The following is a 17,095-nucleotide window of genomic DNA, read 5'->3' as shown; positions in this document are numbered from 1 at the left end:
CGGTGATTTTAGAAAACACTTCTAACATTTTTAGCATTTAAAATTTTTTACCATTCAAGTGTTAGAAATATTAGAAATGTTTTCTAGAATCATTACCAAATGGACTCTAAATATCCATAATCAGCTGACTAATTTCTATATTTCCCTCAACTTAGCTAGTAAAGACCTCGTTAAGACTTAGAGGGGTGCTACTCTTTGAAAGTACTTTCCCAGTAGGTAAACTAATCCCTAGACTGAGACTTGATTTTTTCGTAGACAACTTTTCCAAAAGTTAGGAGTCATTTTTAGGGGTTTTGTTATTACTTGCTTTTCCCTTTAAAAATAAATAAAAGTAAGTGGTGACTCCAATATTTTATAAAATACAATTTTTCCTTAAACAAAAGTGAGTCTCACCAATCGAGTGAGGACATATTGTGAAAAATGCGGGTCCACAAATTAGTGACTCTACTAAGGATCAAACCCATAATCTCTGGTTTCATAGAAGATCAAGCTTGAACACTGATTGAAAAAAATATGACGTTTAATTGGTCGATTAGAGGGTACCTTCCTTTTAGGCCAGGTGATTTAATTTGCTTGCTTGCTTGATTTGATATCTTAACATGTCTTTATACTTGCTTGTCTTACATGATTATCTAATTGTCTATTCACTTTAGCATGATTCACTATCACTTTTGTTTAGTTAGGACGTCGATGGTTTGCTATTTTACATTTGTCTTTTGCATGACTAGTTGTTGTATGATTCCTTTTTCTTTTGTATGACTGCATGCTGCTTGATTATGTGGGACACACTTGTATCCCCTTATTTCCAAATCCTTAGTCTTGGTTAACCTTCTTTCCCTTGTTCTCATACTTCATTTGAGACTTGTTACTTTCTGATTGTGTTTTGACCAAGCTAGTGGTTAGGAGTAGGGTCTAGCAATGTACTATATCTATGTTTGGGATCACTATGGAGGTGGTCAACATATTGATCTTGCTTGGAGTCCGATCTTTGAAAACTTGTATAACCTAAAGCTAGATTTCATGGATACTTGTGTGTCCAGTGTGTTTCCTTTGTTTATTTTAGATCATAGGTTTTCGGATGCACCCACACACATCATTGTGCACAATAGATTACCCTTGAGTGTTGAGAGATGTGAGAACCTTTGCCATTAGGAAACCCCCTGGGAAGCGAGGTAGTGCATGTGTAGAGGTGATGACCACCTTACATGGAAGCACCCCGTCTCTTCGAAGGCATACAGAGGGTTGCGTACCATTGGATGGTACAATCGCTTTTGTTAGAGATCCCTTTAACCCACTCTCTTATGTTTAGAGTCACCTTATTCTTATAGGTTAAGCTTAGGCCCAATTAAGATTTCATTCCCACACGTGGGTGCATCTATGGGCTTTCAGAATCGGATTAGTACCAATATATATATACTTCACTCTTTTGTGCATACTCCTTACAAAACCATAAACACACAAGATATCTTTTATCTCACACACACACACACACACACACACACATATATATATATATATATATATATATGTATCAACCATAAAACACCATATGCCTTTTATCAAAAGACAACTGCAATTTTTAGATCATCAGGGTGGAAGTTCGCCTACCGCCTTAGCCTTTTCCCTGAGAACAAATTTTTGTATCTTTCCGGTGGAATTGACTGGTAAATCTCCAAAAATTATGGTTTGGGGAACCATATTAGCCGGCAATCGCTCTGCACAAAAATTAGTGATCTCCTCAGCACTTGTAGCACACCCTTCCTTCAACTTTAGAAACGCACATGGCGTCTCTCCCAAACAATCATCAGGTCTTCCAACAACAGCGACTTCCATAATCATTGGATGACCAACTAGCACTGCCTCTATCTCGATGGTGCTTATAGTCTTTACCCCAGAAATGATCACATCCTTGGAGCGGTCCTTCATCTGTATGTAACCGTCGGGATGCATGACTGCGAGGTCCCCAGTCCGATACCACCCGCCTCTAAAAGCTTCTTGAGTGGCTTTCAAATTTTTATGGTACCCCATCATCATAGTATTCCCCCTAAACATCACCTCGCCGATAGTTTTCCTATCACGTGGTACACTTTTCATGGTACTTGGATCTTTTACATCAACCCCTTCCATTATCAGGTTGTGAAGCCCTTGGCAACACTTTATCTTTGCGTGTTGGTAAGAATTTGTCTCGGGGTGCCACAGTCTGGCTGTCACAGGACCAAGGGCTTCTGTCATCCCATATGAATGCGTCACATTGAATCCCAATTCTACAACCTTCATGAGAACTTGAGGTGGTGGCAAGGCACCAGCAATCACTATATCAACCTTGTGGGGAAGTGGCCTCTGGTCAGTGACTGCTGCATCTGCAATTAAGTTCAAAAGGAATGGCGCACCACAAAAGTGAGTTACATTGTGAAGAAATATAGCATCGTAAATGACTTTGGCAGATACTTTTCTAAGGCAGATATTGGTTCCACCAAGAGCAGCCACTGTCCAGGGCAAGCACCAGCCATTGCAGCGAAACATGTCAACTGTCCATAGAAACACAGGCATTTGTTTCAAATCACTGCGAAATATTACGGCCAGGGAATTGAGATAGGCTGCTCTATGACTGTATACTACCCCTTTCGGATTCCCCGTAGAGCCTGAAGTGTAATTCACAGAGATGGGAGTACACTCATTGCTGGGTCGTATTATCTCAAAATCAGGCTGTCCCATATCAAGAAGGCCATCATAATCCAAGTTACCAGCTGGGATTTTTTCAATAGTACTGGAGAATGTTGCTGGATGACAACACTCCAATATCAGGACAAGGATGGGTGGCTTAATTTTGGCCTCTGAGAGAATGTCTAATGCTTGTAGGAAGACTTGAAGGAATTGGTAGTCTACAAAAATGATTTTGGCCTCTAACTGCTGTAGTATCAATGCCAACATGGTTGAGTCCAGCCTTGGGTTAAGAGCAGATAGAATTGCCCCAGCCATTGGAACACCAAAATGCAATTCGTAGAGGGCTGGTACGTTTGGGGCCAAAGCTGCGACCTGCCATGGACAAAAGCAAGGTTTCAAAGCTTCAACTTCCCATAGAACAAACTATTTTCAAATAGGTGACATAATTCAAGATTCAGGAAGCATTTGGTGTTTCAATGATTTGAATATCAGGGTATACTGGGAAACCATGGAAATCAATTTATTAAGTGCAACAACCATCTAAGAATGAATTCAAGGATAGAGAATCTACTTTAAGCATTTAGACTTCATCTCAGTGCGCCTTGATTAAAAATTTGTGCCTTCCATTGTGGCTTCGGAAAGAAATTTGTTCTTTCATTTGGGATTCCGCAGAGATACTTCTAAATTAATCCTTAATGATAGTGGCCATGAATAGAATTGTATTATAGAACTACCGCGTAAGTTTGGTTGAATTCAAAAAGTTAATGTTCTATGTAATGAATTAAAAATATATAAAAAATCAATGTGTAATTCTTCTTTTAATTATAAGTAGATTCATGGAGCGCACCAAAGTATCATTTTTGTTCTTCATGCCTACTTTAAACCCATATTGAAATAAAAGCAACAAGAATTTAATACTCAAAGGGAGAACTGGAGTGTAATTTATTATTGAAAGGGAGAACCAAGGATGGAAATATATCATACGAAGAATAAAGAAGAGAATAAAAAAAAATTAAAAAAAGATATTGATAGGGAGTTTTAAAAAAAAGATAAAGATAGAAATGAAATGTTATAGTAAGAAAAAAAATCAATTGATGATAATTTTTGTTTTGGAAGGTGTTTGTTTTTTTTTATTAAAAGTAATTTATTTTTAGATTTTTTTTTTAAAATAGAAAAAGTCAATGTATTTAGTTTTTTCTTTATTTTTTAATATTTAATAAAAATAAAATATTATAAAAATAAATAATTTGATACTTAACACTATTAAACAATATTTAGTTTCTAATTCTATTTAAAATTAAATAAAAAACACTACTTAAATGATTATAATATTTTTTTAAAAGTGAATTTATTTTTGTGATTTAAGAATTATCCTATAACTTTTTAAATATTTATTTAATTAATTTGAGGAAGGATTAAACAATAGTATAAATTGTTAATAGTATTTGATATAAAAATTATCATAAAAATAATTAAAGAGTAAATAAAATAGGAAAATTTTAAAAATAAGATTGAGTATAAACAATAAGAAATAAGATACAAAATGATTGAGTCTAATAAAATATAATAACATCTAAATACATAACATGATCGTATCACATGATACATGTCAATTTAGCACGTAAAAGCCAATAAAAAGAAAAAAAATCATCTAAATCAAAATTAAAATTACATCATGTTGATGTGACATAACTTGGCTAAATTTTATGACATGACATAACTACAAGATTCTCAACCTTGACATATATAATATTGTCCTTATAGAAAAAAATAAGAAGACTTTGAATGAACAAATCCACTCACGCAAGCATATTATATCTACATGTTCTCACCATAATTAGAAAGGACGGAACAAAGAAAGACGTGACTAATCGGTGTAGGACACTAGTTTGTGCTCCCACTACCAGGTGCTTATTTAAATGACCATTATACTTAAATAACATGCGTACTAATGTCTCCATCTCCATAATCTTTGCCAATGAAAAATAATTGAGAAATTAAACAATTGATAAGAGATTAGTACTTCCATGTTACTTCACTTTGTACTACGCAGTTGACCCTGGCTTCCATCGTTTACTTACAGTCAGCTATTCAGAAGGTTCCTCTACAAAAGCTTCTTAATTTTGATTCTACAAATTTTGAACGTTAAACTTCTTCTGAGTTTAAATTAATTTTGAGGGGGTGAAATTCTTTTCAAAGTTAAATAATAATAATAATAATTAAGCAAAAAGAAGAGCTGAGTACTACAGCCCATTGATTCAATAAGGACAAGGTATTAATCAAGTATTCCAAGGAAGGCTGAGCAAACTTTACCACATCACCAGGGAAAATCTCCAGACGTGACAGAGCAGAAGCCAGGTTGACACATCGTTGAAGAGTTTCTTTCCAGGTATACCTCACTGTGCCATAAATGATGGAGTCTTTATATCCATAAACAACAGCTGCTCTCTCTAAGAAGCATATAGGAGACAAGGGCACGTAATTCGCAGAACATTGAACCAGACCCTCCATGAATGCAGTCCAAGTATTGTTCTTCCCCTTGATCAGGAGAAGAACAAGAATGACGGTATAAGAAGGGCATTCGTGTGATTTCTGACTCAGCCCATAAAACCCAATATAAAAGGGAAAAAAAATGTACGGTGGTGGGTGATCAAGATGAGAACGCACGTATTTTGGCTATAGTTGCATGACGCTCCTTTTTGTGCAAATTAATTCATAAATTCTGGCCTTTACAGGGATGAGAGTGGCATCGTGGGATTAGGATACAACCGACTGATACTCTATCGTCCTCTTAATGGCCTCATTGCTATCCACTAAATGAGCCCACTAGAGTTGTTTACTTAAAATTCTTTGAAGTGACTGTTGAAAAGAATCTCAAAAGCTAGCAATTTTGAGTCTATTTTTAATATTTTTATTTACATAATTTTTTATTAGAAAATATGTTGTTCTTAAGATTTTGTTATACAATTAAATGATGAAGACATTTTGATTGAAATGATGATTCATTTTTTGTAAAAAAAACTTAGGATTTAAAAGTTTTTAGGACTTTAATTACTATAATGAATTTACTTCCTTTCGTCATATGAATGTAGATATATTTTGCAACCATGTTTTATCATGTGTTCTCATGTGATTGTTTAGTTGTTTATTATTATTATTATTATTAATTTATTTCTCATTTGATTCTCTATATCAAATAATATCGTAATTGATATATAATCTTTGGGGCTAAGTATAAAATAGCAAAATTTTATGGAAATAAATTTTCCCAATGCAACAACAAATTAAAAATCTATTCATTCAACAAAAAGTGTGTAAGACTATATATGACAGATGAGATATTTAAGAGATAAATAATAATTGATAAGGTTGCTAGTGTGATCCATTTAAATCTTTTTAATGAGGCAATATATAATATGAACTCGATAAAGCCATGGTAGAAGATATTTGTAATGGTTTAGAGTGATTGTGCATGATGAAAACCTTGTCAAAGAAGTTATATGTGAAGAAGTAGTATAGTCTACTTATGACAAAAATGCACATCTACTATAATTCTTGAATACTTTCACCGATTTATTTCACAACTATTGCAATTCAGGGTCATGTTTAAAGAAGAGGATAAAATAATTTTATGGATAATAGGTTTATCCATAGGAATTGAGCTCTAATCAAGATTAAGAATTTCCACAAGGGTGATCAAAGATTGGTAAGAATAATCAATTATCTTCGCGGTGTGCTGCTTAATTGTTCCTCAATGTACAAGGACGATCACATCTTTAGTACATGGGATGAGTAATCGTGAATGGTGACCATTTTCACTGAGGTAGGACATTTAAAGCTAGCTTCCTAGGAATATTAAGGCTTCAATGTATGAGGTGAATGATTGTTCATTACAACACTGTAAGATGATTAGAGGACTTTTTAGGATCGTCAATCATCATTATTATCGCCATCACATGTTGGCCTTGCTTTCCTTCTTTTATGCTACATGTTTACACTCGGACAATTGATTGTCATTCCTAAGCTGTCTGACATTCTGCTTATTTAAATGTTTACTTCCTTTCTCTTCATGATAAATGATCATCATATATCCATTTTTGGTAGCAATCGCTACCCATTTTCTCTGCCAATCTCTTATATCCATGTTCTCTCCCTCAATTATACACATGTAGCTCACCTATATCTCTTGTATACAGCTTACACATATTTCTTATAACCTGTATATAATACAGTGAATGGCAAAGGAAATAACATGCTCTCATTTTTCCTTCTTTTCTGCAAACCTAACAGCTTTTTTAGCTCTCTCTCTCTCTCTCTCTCTCTCTCTCTCTCTATATATATATATATATATATATATTCTTAAGGGAAGAGAACAAGCTACTGGACGTCCCCATCCTGGCCATGCCCTGCTGGTAAACAATATTATGGGCGAGGAGTCAAGGATCCATGCAACTCATGTTTCTTATGATTGGATTGGGTTCTATAAGAGGTGCTGAGACATGTTGCAGATTGGCTATGGCGACAACTTGGATTGCTACAATCAAAGGCCTTTTGCCTATTCTCAATGCTGTGTGAAGTTATGCTACCAAATGTACTGAAAGTTTGTGATCTCAGTGATGAAACTACCTAGAGGGATTGAATAGCTAATGCACCAACATGTTCAACTAAGAATATAAATAATGAGACCAAATTTTCCTGTGCAATGGAAAATTAAATTTGTTCTATCAATCACATTGATATTGTATCATATGGATGAGAACCTGTGCTCCATTAATTCTTGGTAATTAGAGCTCATTTGACCGTGATTATAGGAAGTATTTATAGCCTTTTAAAAAAAATTATAATTCAAGTGTTAAAAAGATTAAAAATATTTATCAAAATTACTATTAAAATACTTTAAAAATGCATTTGATAATGATTTTAAAAAATATTTAAAATCCTTGTAACATTTAAAATTTTTTATTTTCTAAGTATTATAAAAACTAGAAATACTTTCTAAAATTATTACTAAACAGACTTTAAGCTTTATTATATATTTTAAAAACCATATCATTAAGTCACCGGTAATTTTAATTGGCACCATGGGTTGCTTAGTGCTTATTTGGTACATTGCAAATTAATTGCCTCTGCAAATTAATTGCCATGTGAGATCTAAAAATGAGACGACAGAAGCAATTTAAAATGATATTCAAGTTGGTACGATGAGCACATCACTGTGCCATAAAGTGTGGATCGATCGGAGATTCTTTATCTCTAAGAATCTTATGGTAGAAAGTGCATGGCATGTGATTTGCAGAGCATTGATCTGGATTCTTCGAACTGGAATAGTTATATGAATTCTGAGTCAGACCATAAACCTTAATATAAAAACCAAAAGAATATGTGTACGTGCTGGTAAGAGACAAAGATCGAAGGCATCAACGTAATTTGAGGCCCATTGCATCAGAAACCTTTTTATTCCTCTTTTTTTTTTTGTTTTCCCGGAGGTCTAGTTGCAGGTTATTGGATGGCCATTGATATTTCACGGTCTGGATAACCATCACACAACAACACCCCACCCAATTTATTTATCTTTTTTAAAGCGAAGAACGCCTAGTCATGATTGGACAGAGGCTGACTAGGGCCATAGAACTGAAACCCAAATTGGATTTGCCTTCACTCCTCACACTAATCAAATAAAGATAAAAAAGTTGTAATAATGATGGAGGTTTTTCTTCTCCTTAATTGTAGTTGTGTATATTTTTTACTTGATAACGAAATCACTAAATCATACGACGGTTAAATACAACAAGAGAGGAATCTTATCATTCAACAAATAAAAAACTTCTCCTCAAAGTGTCACACCCTTCAATCGTAGAGAGCTTATAAGATAGTTTGACCATTGCAAGCTCGATGAAGAGCTTAATTGATCCCCAACATTCATTGTGTAACGTAATAAAATTGAGTAAGATTTCATAATCCAACAATATTAATTGATGACTTTGTAGTCAAACAAATAGCCGAAATTGTAACCCTATGAAGGGATGAAAAAGAAACTTAAAAATATATAGCATATGATAACAAGTTTAATTACAAGTATCTTTAAAAATGAAATTTAAATATAGCATATAATAGGATTATTGGAGAGTTACTTGTAACTTTCTATTAAGCAATGGAGGAAGGTACTTTTGATAAGATTTCAATTGAAACCACTTCCAAGGACGTATCAAAGATAATACAAAACACAAACAAAATTGGTAGACAAGGAACAAAAAGTTCATCTGCAAAGTTTTAGAGGAGAATATGAAAATTTGAACATAAAAGAATTGAGATCAATTTCGAATTATTTTTGTAGAGTATTGGCTATTGTGAATTGATTAAAAAAATGATACAAATTTGACTAAAACTCTTATGATTGAAAGAAATACTTTGATTTTTAAATTTGAAGTCAGATTATATTGTTTTGACTATTGAAAATTTAGATTTTATGATCATTGATCAAAATGCTATGAGATTATTGCAAGTCTATGAAGAGAGATTAAAGAGCAAGAATCAAGAAAAATTAAAACAAGTTTTGAAAACAAAACTTACATTAAAGGACAATGAAGAAAATTTTGGAAATGAAAAAGTCAAAATAATAGTATTAGAGATACTTTTTTACACCTCATTGATTATTGCACTGAATAATCAAAATTCTTATTATCAACATATTTTTCTTTTTGGTATCTTTGATTAGTTTGATATTTACTCTTATGAACCAATGAAATACCTATAGTTTGGTACATGATAAGTTGTCCATCATTTTTTATAAACAAACAAATTGGTTTGATAATAAATATACCTCTTTTCATCAATTCTATAAGAGTTAAATCTTTATGAACGAGTATTAGATCCATACTTATTTCTAGTGTATTGACATCTAACTTGATACATTGAAAGAAAAAATATAAAATTAAGATAAGAACATTTTGCAAAGGAAAAAAGGAAAAAAAAATCATATATTTTTTAAAAGTATCTAATTATAAAAAACTAAACACGATTAAACATTCTACATTCTTTTCTAATTCTTTTAGATAACCCAAATAAAAAAAATTAGATATTTCTTCTTCCTTAATTTTAAAACACGATTTATCAAATTAAAATTGTGAAAAAAATCATCATTCTTATTACATAATTATGGAACTAGTCTTTTTTTTAAGTAAAAGTAAAAATTATAGTAAAAAAAAAGAAATATTTTAGAAAACACATTCAATGTTTGAAAATATATATTAGAAGTATTTTGGTATGTTTTAGATACCAAATTATAATGTTATCATAATTTTAATTTATAAGGGTTAAAAACCAAAATTTTGATTTTAAAATTAAGTGTTTATTAATTAGAGTTAATGTGGGGCCACAAGCTTTAAGTGCCCTAAAAATAAAAATTCAGCTCTTTAGGGCAATTTAAATGCTCCAAAAAAATTTAGTCACTTTAGGTAAAGGATAGTAATGGAATTTTGGCCTATTATCTTTCTAAATGGCCTTTGAGGGAGTCTCTCCTATTTTATTTTGTCCAATTATCAAATTTGGTTATTATCATATTTAGCCCCCCTTATTTGATAATTTTACCTTAAATGAATTGCCCCGATAACTGTATTCTTTAAATGCACATACGTGCATCCCGGATGTATGTGCATGTGTGTGCTTTTTTTTTTTTTTTACTTTTATAAATCGTTCTTTATAGATGTCGTCCCATTCGTATTTTAATCTTGTATCACTGCCTAATCAACTTAATTTGTATGGCATTCATGGTGAAAGAGCTAGCTTACTTGAAAATTAAAGTAAAAGCCCATTCATTTTGGTTTATATATTTGCAACTTAAGTATTTGTTGGCCGTTGATGTTCTACAGTCCAAATGATCATCCCGTAAGTTTGCAATGAAGCAGTCGATATTGCATACCATCCATTTATTTTCCATTAGAGTGGAGTCCTGTTCTAGAATGAATCAGGGTAGCCTTGGCAGATAGATCTGAATTTCATATATAAAATGTCTCATTTTGTCAAACTGCTGTGCCCCGTGCTTCTTGGATCGATCTGATCAATCATATGTGATGTAGTTTTTCATAAAATTGATTATGCTTCCATTTAAGATGCAAATTAATCTACTGATCTAATAATCCTAATTACTGATAGAACAGAAAGCAAGGTTAGAGGTGGGAGAATGTGAACCAGTCCAGCCAATCCTACAAACATGAACTAATTTCCAGTTTGGGTGTAGGTTCCCACTGGTAGAACATAATTGTGAGATCTCTAGGTTAATCACTCTGGAAAGCTCTGAAATCTCTGGAGGTTGGCTCTACTGATAGCCTGGTTTCACCATTCTTATCTTCTTTTCTCTTTAACATGAACCAAAATTTGCAGTCCATGCATTACCCTTTCCTATTTATGTGGCATCTGGCTCCTGCTTTCATGTGCCTGTCTTTACCTTCTAACACCTGGCTCACTATGAAGATTGAAAGGCTTTGCATTGTGGAAATATAATTTTGCACTTCAATGAAGTCTTCACATTGTTTGTCTGATTCAAAACTGAATCGGCATGATACAAAAGATAATGATGCAAGGGAAACATTTCTGCCACGTTTCGTAGCCCTTAATTTGTAAAGACCTAAAACTGCATTGAAACCATTAGAGAAAATCAAAGGTATTACCTCAGCATCAGCTGAAACCATTGTTCTTTTGTGCATTTTTCCACAAAAGAACACCACCTAAAAGTCGCGAGCGTTTCTTGACCACCATCTTTGAATTGAACACAGCCAAGGAGAACCGACGGGTTACACTATAAATATATGCTCTCAGTATCATGCATGCACCACACACTAGACACATACTAAGAGTGAGAAAAGATGAAGCTCTTGGCTGTGGTTCTCCTTGCTTTAGTTTACCTTTCAGGAATCTCCGCACAACAATGTGGGAGACAGGCTAGCGGTAAGAGATGCGCAGGGGGCCTATGTTGCAGCCAATATGGGTACTGCGGCAGTACTAGGCCATACTGTGGAGTGGGTTGCCAGAGCCAGTGTAGGGGTGGTGCTTCAGCCGTTGAAGCAAATACAGTCGATGACATTAGCACTGTCATCACCCCTTCCGATTTCAACCAAATGCTTTCAAAATGTGCCAATCGTGAACTCTTCAATTACGATGCTTTCATCAATGCCGCTCGGTCTTTCAGCGGCTTTGGCACCACTGGGGACATGGACACTCGCAAGAAGGAGGTTGCAGCTTTCTTTGCGCAGACCGCAGGTTAGTTCAATCACTTAGCTTCTTAACTGCTGGTCATGTAAGTATTATTCTTATTTTGTGAACTAACTCTAAAATGACCATTTTTTAATACCCCAGATGACAAAAATGCATGTGGACCCATCAAACTCGCTCAGTAAGTGTCTCAGTCCTTTCCACTAGATTAATAATTCAGAGACATTGCTTCATTTCTGACTTTGGCCATTGTTTCCACCAGCAACTACAATTATGAGGCAGCGGGTAAGGCCATCGGAGCAGATCTTGTAAACAATCCAGAGCTGGTAACCAAAGACCCAACTGCATCTTTTCAGACGGCTATCTGGTACTGGATGACCCCACAAGGTGACAAGCCATCAAGCCATGATCTTACCACCGGCAACTAAGAAGCCTTCCTGCTGGCGTGGAAAAGTGCTAAGTACTCTTAGCGAGTATACTACGTATACTACCAGTGTCTAGCTACTAATAAATAACCGGACGCAATTTTCCTATGTACTGGAAAATTGGTTTTTGTGCAAAAATAAGATCTTCTGATATATGAATGAGAAAATGCTTTCAGTTTCTTTCCAATGAATTCCACTGTAGTTTTTGAGAGGAAGCATCTACGAATTACCTTAGAGCATAGGATCGAACTAATCATTTTTCCACTGCTCGATCGTGACAAGTTATGGCAACACCTTGTCCTTCAAGCAAAAGTTAAAATAATTGCAAGGCTGATTAAAATCAACTCTTGAATGAATGAACCTATCGCATTATGACTCTGCTATCATGTTCGCTTCTTCTTTTCTTAAAGCATTTTTGACATGCAGGGTCTTTGATACACGCTACAGCACTATAAGTATACCCATTTTTAAGTTTTACTAGTCCAACTTCGCGTGTTAGAGAGGAAAAATAAAAATACGAGTTAATTTCACTTACCTTCCTTGAGGTTTTAACTAAATATAATTAATTGTCATTGATTAAAAAATTTGTCTCATACTTTCCTTATTTTGAATTAGAGAGGAGGTGAGAAAAATATCAAATTAGAATGATAGGAGAAACATGTGATGAAATTATTTATAAATTATTTAATTTTTATATAAAAGATGAAATATAAATGAAATTATTTTGAAAATTAAATAGACTTTTAAATTTTGTAGTTTTATTTTATTTTTATTATTTATATTTTGTTTTTGTGTTGGTGATTGAAGGATGGAGACGGGAAGAGGAAGCCCACAGGAGCAACAGCAACAGCAGCAGCTTACCATTTTCTATAACGGAAGGATCTGCGTTTGTGGTGTTACAGAGCTTCAGGTATGTGTGTTTCGGCCTGGTCTTTTTTTTCCCCTTTCAATGAAATTATTACTTGAAATGTTGATTCTCTCATGGGTCTGTTGCTGTGGGTAAAATGGGTGAAGTGACAGTCGCCTCCCCAGCCTCTTGTCCTGTAAATTAAATCTTCTTTTGGGGTCTGTTGTACCTTTTGTATAAAGGCAGTCCAAATACAATCTATCTCTGCAAAAACAAGTATTTCACAGGTTCCATGAATGTGTTTGCAGCCAACTCATGCCGGCCCCCCACTTGTATTCAAAATTCCAAAGCCTTTGTTATTTGCCAATTTCATCACACATATAAGTTGTTGATTCTGAAATTTTTGTGAGCATATCATTTGACTAGTTTCTGATTGTGTTGAAACCATAAATCTAGCAAGATGACAGTGAATTAATAAGTTTGTTGGCATATTGCAGGCTAGAGCCATCTTACTGCTTGCAAGTAGTGAAATGGAGGAAAAAACAAGAACCCCGACTGCCTCAGACGCGATCTCGCCATCTCTGCATTCTCAGCTATATAGCCCTACTGCCCTTTCCATGAAGAGATCGCTGCAACGCTTCCTCCAGAAGCGGAAGAATAGGATGGAAGCAACCTCCCCATACCATCGCTAGTCATGAATCATGACCACCTTTTTTTGGTTTGTCCTTTTAATATAATCCAACGCGATTCCTGATTTTGATCCAGTTGAGAAAACCCATCTTGTAAATTTTCTTGCTATTCATCCCTGATGCCATATGAGACTTGTAAATTAAGAAAAATTTACACTCGTGTTCATTAAATTGCCTTTGATTTGTTACATCAATTTATAGAGATTTCAGCTAGAAACCATTGGTCAAAGTTTTTGACGGTTTGTCTTCAAATTGATGAATGATAGTTTTTCATTCATACTTTCTTTCGTTCATGTACAGAGTATATATAGAGGGTAATCACCATTCTAAGAATGGGAAAGGATGATACAAGGAAAGAATAATATAAGGAAATAACAACTAATATCCTAATATCTCAAATTTCCTAATATCTCAATATTCCTAATATCTCAATATTTCTAATATTTCAATATTCATAATATCTCAACTTTCCTAATATCTAAACATTCCTAATATCTCAACACTAAATGATATAAGGAAAGAATGATATAAGGAAAGCATTCCTAATATCTCAACACTCCCCCTCAAGTTGGTGCATAGATGTCACACATGCCCAACTTGTCTAAAAATTTTGAGAATACTTGACTTGAGACAGCTTTGGTGAGGATATCGGCTAACCAATCTTGCTTTCCACCTTGGATCAACTAAGGCTTCCTGCACACTTGGATGTAGGAAAGTTTTTTCCCGTTCGACAATATGCATCTCCACGAGTTGTGACCAAACGTCATAGTTTGATTCAGTCAAAATAATTCCTGGATTGAAAGTACCTTCAGATTGAAAAACAATAGTACTTTTTTTCACTCATTTTTTTTTTCTCTCTCACAAAGGAGGGACAATTGTTAGCCTTACGGCAAAATATCCAGGATTTCAGTTCCTTGGCTCTGATACCATCTTCAAATTGATGAATGATAGTTTTTCATTCATACTTTCTTTCGTTCATGTACAAAGTATATATAGAGGGTAATCACCATTCTAAGAATGGGAAAGGATGATACAAGGAAAGAATAATATAAGGAAATAACAACTAATATCCTAATATCTCAATATTTCTAATATTTCAATATTCATAATATCTTAACTTTCCTAATATCTAAACATTCCTAATATCTCAACACTAAATGATATAAGGAAAGAATGATATAAGGAAAGCATTCTTAATATCTCAACAGTTTGTGCAGATCTTAGAAGACTTTTGGGATCACAGAGAGAAGTGAATAGTAGTATCAAATGAGATTGTGACATACTTCCATCCGATCAAGCACTGGGCCAATTAAGTATTGAATATGAATTATTTGATTAAAATAGGTAGTAGGTATGTTGAAAAATCTGTTCTGTTTGCCAATGAAAAAAATTATAATCTAAGGCAGAGGTAACTACTTTTATAAGTAAAGATTTTCTCGGAAATCTAGAAACTAGTTGTGGGTAATTCCTTCCTCATGTCTCCCACCTTTCCCTCACATGGTTTGATAAGATTATCACGCCAACAAAGATAAAAGAAAACAAAATCACTTGGGGATCGCTTTTGGTACATGGATATTCATTTTAAACTTCTTTTTACTTTTGAAAGCAAAATATGACCAAATGTTTAAGTGGGATTTTTGTTATTTAATTTTAAAAATTGACAACAAAATTTCTAAATAGAAAACAGTTAGAAACAACATGTTACATGAATTAAATGGATCCATTGTTCTTATTGGAAGCAATACTATATATTATTGTTATTTGCATGATGGTGATGGCTGACTTCCTCCTCCACCCCCTCACCCCTCCAACCAACAGCCCACAAAACCCAATGATAAAGAACGTGAATCTGGAAAATTTTTGTAGGTGATTAGGTCTGGAAAAAGACACTTTCAAGGCGAAGTAACGTGTTAAAAGTTTAATTCGCAGTTGAAAATGTAGCACGATATGATTATTGAAAACAGAGTGTAAACTAAGCTTTCTTCAATGGTTTCCTTGCTTTCGGTCTGGTGTTTGTTTATTTCTTATTGGTCCTCCTCACGAACCCACGACGCTTGATTAAGGATGTGGTAAAGTTTTATCCATAGCAAGTAAGATGTGAGTTTCTTTCGTAGAGAGAACTCAGATAACTATCTGAGACTTCATATATCATGATTCCCTTCTTATATAAATACATTTTTAAATTGTGGTCTTATTGAATCCTAAAATGGTTAATATATAACACACTTTCAATGGACATCTAAATACCTAATTCATTTGTTATTATACATTAAAAAACTTTACGTGTACTCAACTTCTTTTCATTGTGAAGTCTTCCCTTCTTATATAAACACATTTTTAAATTGTGGTCTTATTGAATCCTAAAATGGTTAATATACAACACACTTTCAATGGACATCTAAATACCTAATTCATTTGTTATTTTAAATTAAAAAACTTTACGTATACTCAACTTCTTTTCATTGTGAAGTCATATTTTCAAATTATAGAGCTCTTGAATTTCAAAATGGGCAATATATACACCACAAGCAAAAACGTCCTTTGTCAATAATGGACATTTAGATTATGTTTAGTTTTTGGTAAGTATTAAGAAAAGAAAAAAATTATTCAAAAAATGATTTCTCATATTTGATTTTATCATGAAAAATAAAAAATAAATAAATATTATTAAAATTAGTTAAAAATTTATAAATTTTAAAATTATTTAATCTTTTTATAATAAAAGAAAATAAATTAAATGAATTTAAATAAGTATATAAAAATAATTTATTTATTTTAAATCTAATTTTTATTTTGCTTTATTGCTTATTTCTTTTTACTTTTATTTTTTCTATTTTCTTTTCCTCACATTTTCTCTCAAATTTCTCACCAAAGATAAGAATAACCAACCATGGACCTCTAAGCACTAGAGTCATTTCTCCATACAAATTTAAGTTATATATATATACCAAATATGTTTTTCCTTATTTTGAATATATATATATATATATATATATATATATATATATATATATATATATATAGATATAACTTGGGTAATTATTTAAAAAAAATTAAAAAAATGAAAAACTTTTACCCATTACAAATTTGACCTTCAAAAATAAAATAAAAATATTCATAATTAAATGTTATTAGAAAAAGATAGCATTTACCCTTAGTACTAAATATAAATATTAAGATTTCAATAAAATTACAAAAATAAAAAAATATTATAAAATCTATTTAATTTTCACTTTTATTTATCTTTTTATCTTTTTAAAATT

The 17,095-nt window shown here is 33.0% G+C and overlaps 3 protein-coding genes across 3 annotated transcripts; 2 read left to right on the top strand and 1 right to left on the bottom strand.

The window, feature by feature from the left end:
• Nucleotides 1-1,387: 1,387 nt before the first annotated feature.
• LOC117912412 (probable acyl-activating enzyme 1, peroxisomal) lies at nucleotides 1,388-5,190 on the bottom strand. The gene is made up of 2 exons (XM_034826980.1): nucleotides 4,978-5,190; nucleotides 1,388-3,036 (listed from the first exon to the last, which is right to left on the bottom strand). Exons 1-2 carry the CDS (start codon nucleotides 5,173-5,175, stop codon nucleotides 1,588-1,590), a joined length of 1,647 nt encoding a protein of 548 aa, XP_034682871.1. The 5' UTR covers nucleotides 5,176-5,190; the 3' UTR covers nucleotides 1,388-1,587.
• A 6,335-nt stretch (nucleotides 5,191-11,525) lies between these two features.
• LOC117913326 (endochitinase-like) lies at nucleotides 11,526-12,299 on the top strand. The gene is made up of 3 exons (XM_034828267.1): nucleotides 11,526-11,919; nucleotides 12,016-12,052; nucleotides 12,134-12,299. The coding sequence occupies exons 1-3, from the start codon at nucleotides 11,526-11,528 to the stop codon at nucleotides 12,297-12,299; spliced, it is 597 nt and encodes a 198-aa protein (XP_034684158.1).
• A 789-nt stretch (nucleotides 12,300-13,088) lies between these two features.
• Nucleotides 13,089-14,011, top strand: LOC117912166 (protein TIFY 5A-like). The gene is made up of 2 exons (XM_034826657.1): nucleotides 13,089-13,206; nucleotides 13,641-14,011. Exons 1-2 carry the CDS (start codon nucleotides 13,105-13,107, stop codon nucleotides 13,833-13,835), a joined length of 297 nt encoding a protein of 98 aa, XP_034682548.1. The 5' UTR covers nucleotides 13,089-13,104; the 3' UTR covers nucleotides 13,836-14,011.
• The last annotated feature ends 3,084 nt before the right edge of the window (nucleotides 14,012-17,095 follow it).

Source organism: Vitis riparia, chromosome 4, assembly GCF_004353265.1.
Source record: "Vitis riparia cultivar Riparia Gloire de Montpellier isolate 1030 chromosome 4, EGFV_Vit.rip_1.0, whole genome shotgun sequence".
Taxonomy (NCBI): Eukaryota; Viridiplantae; Streptophyta; class Magnoliopsida; order Vitales; family Vitaceae; genus Vitis; species Vitis riparia.
Note: the sequence above shows the minus strand (reverse complement) of the source record. Positions and strands in the feature narration are given on the sequence as shown.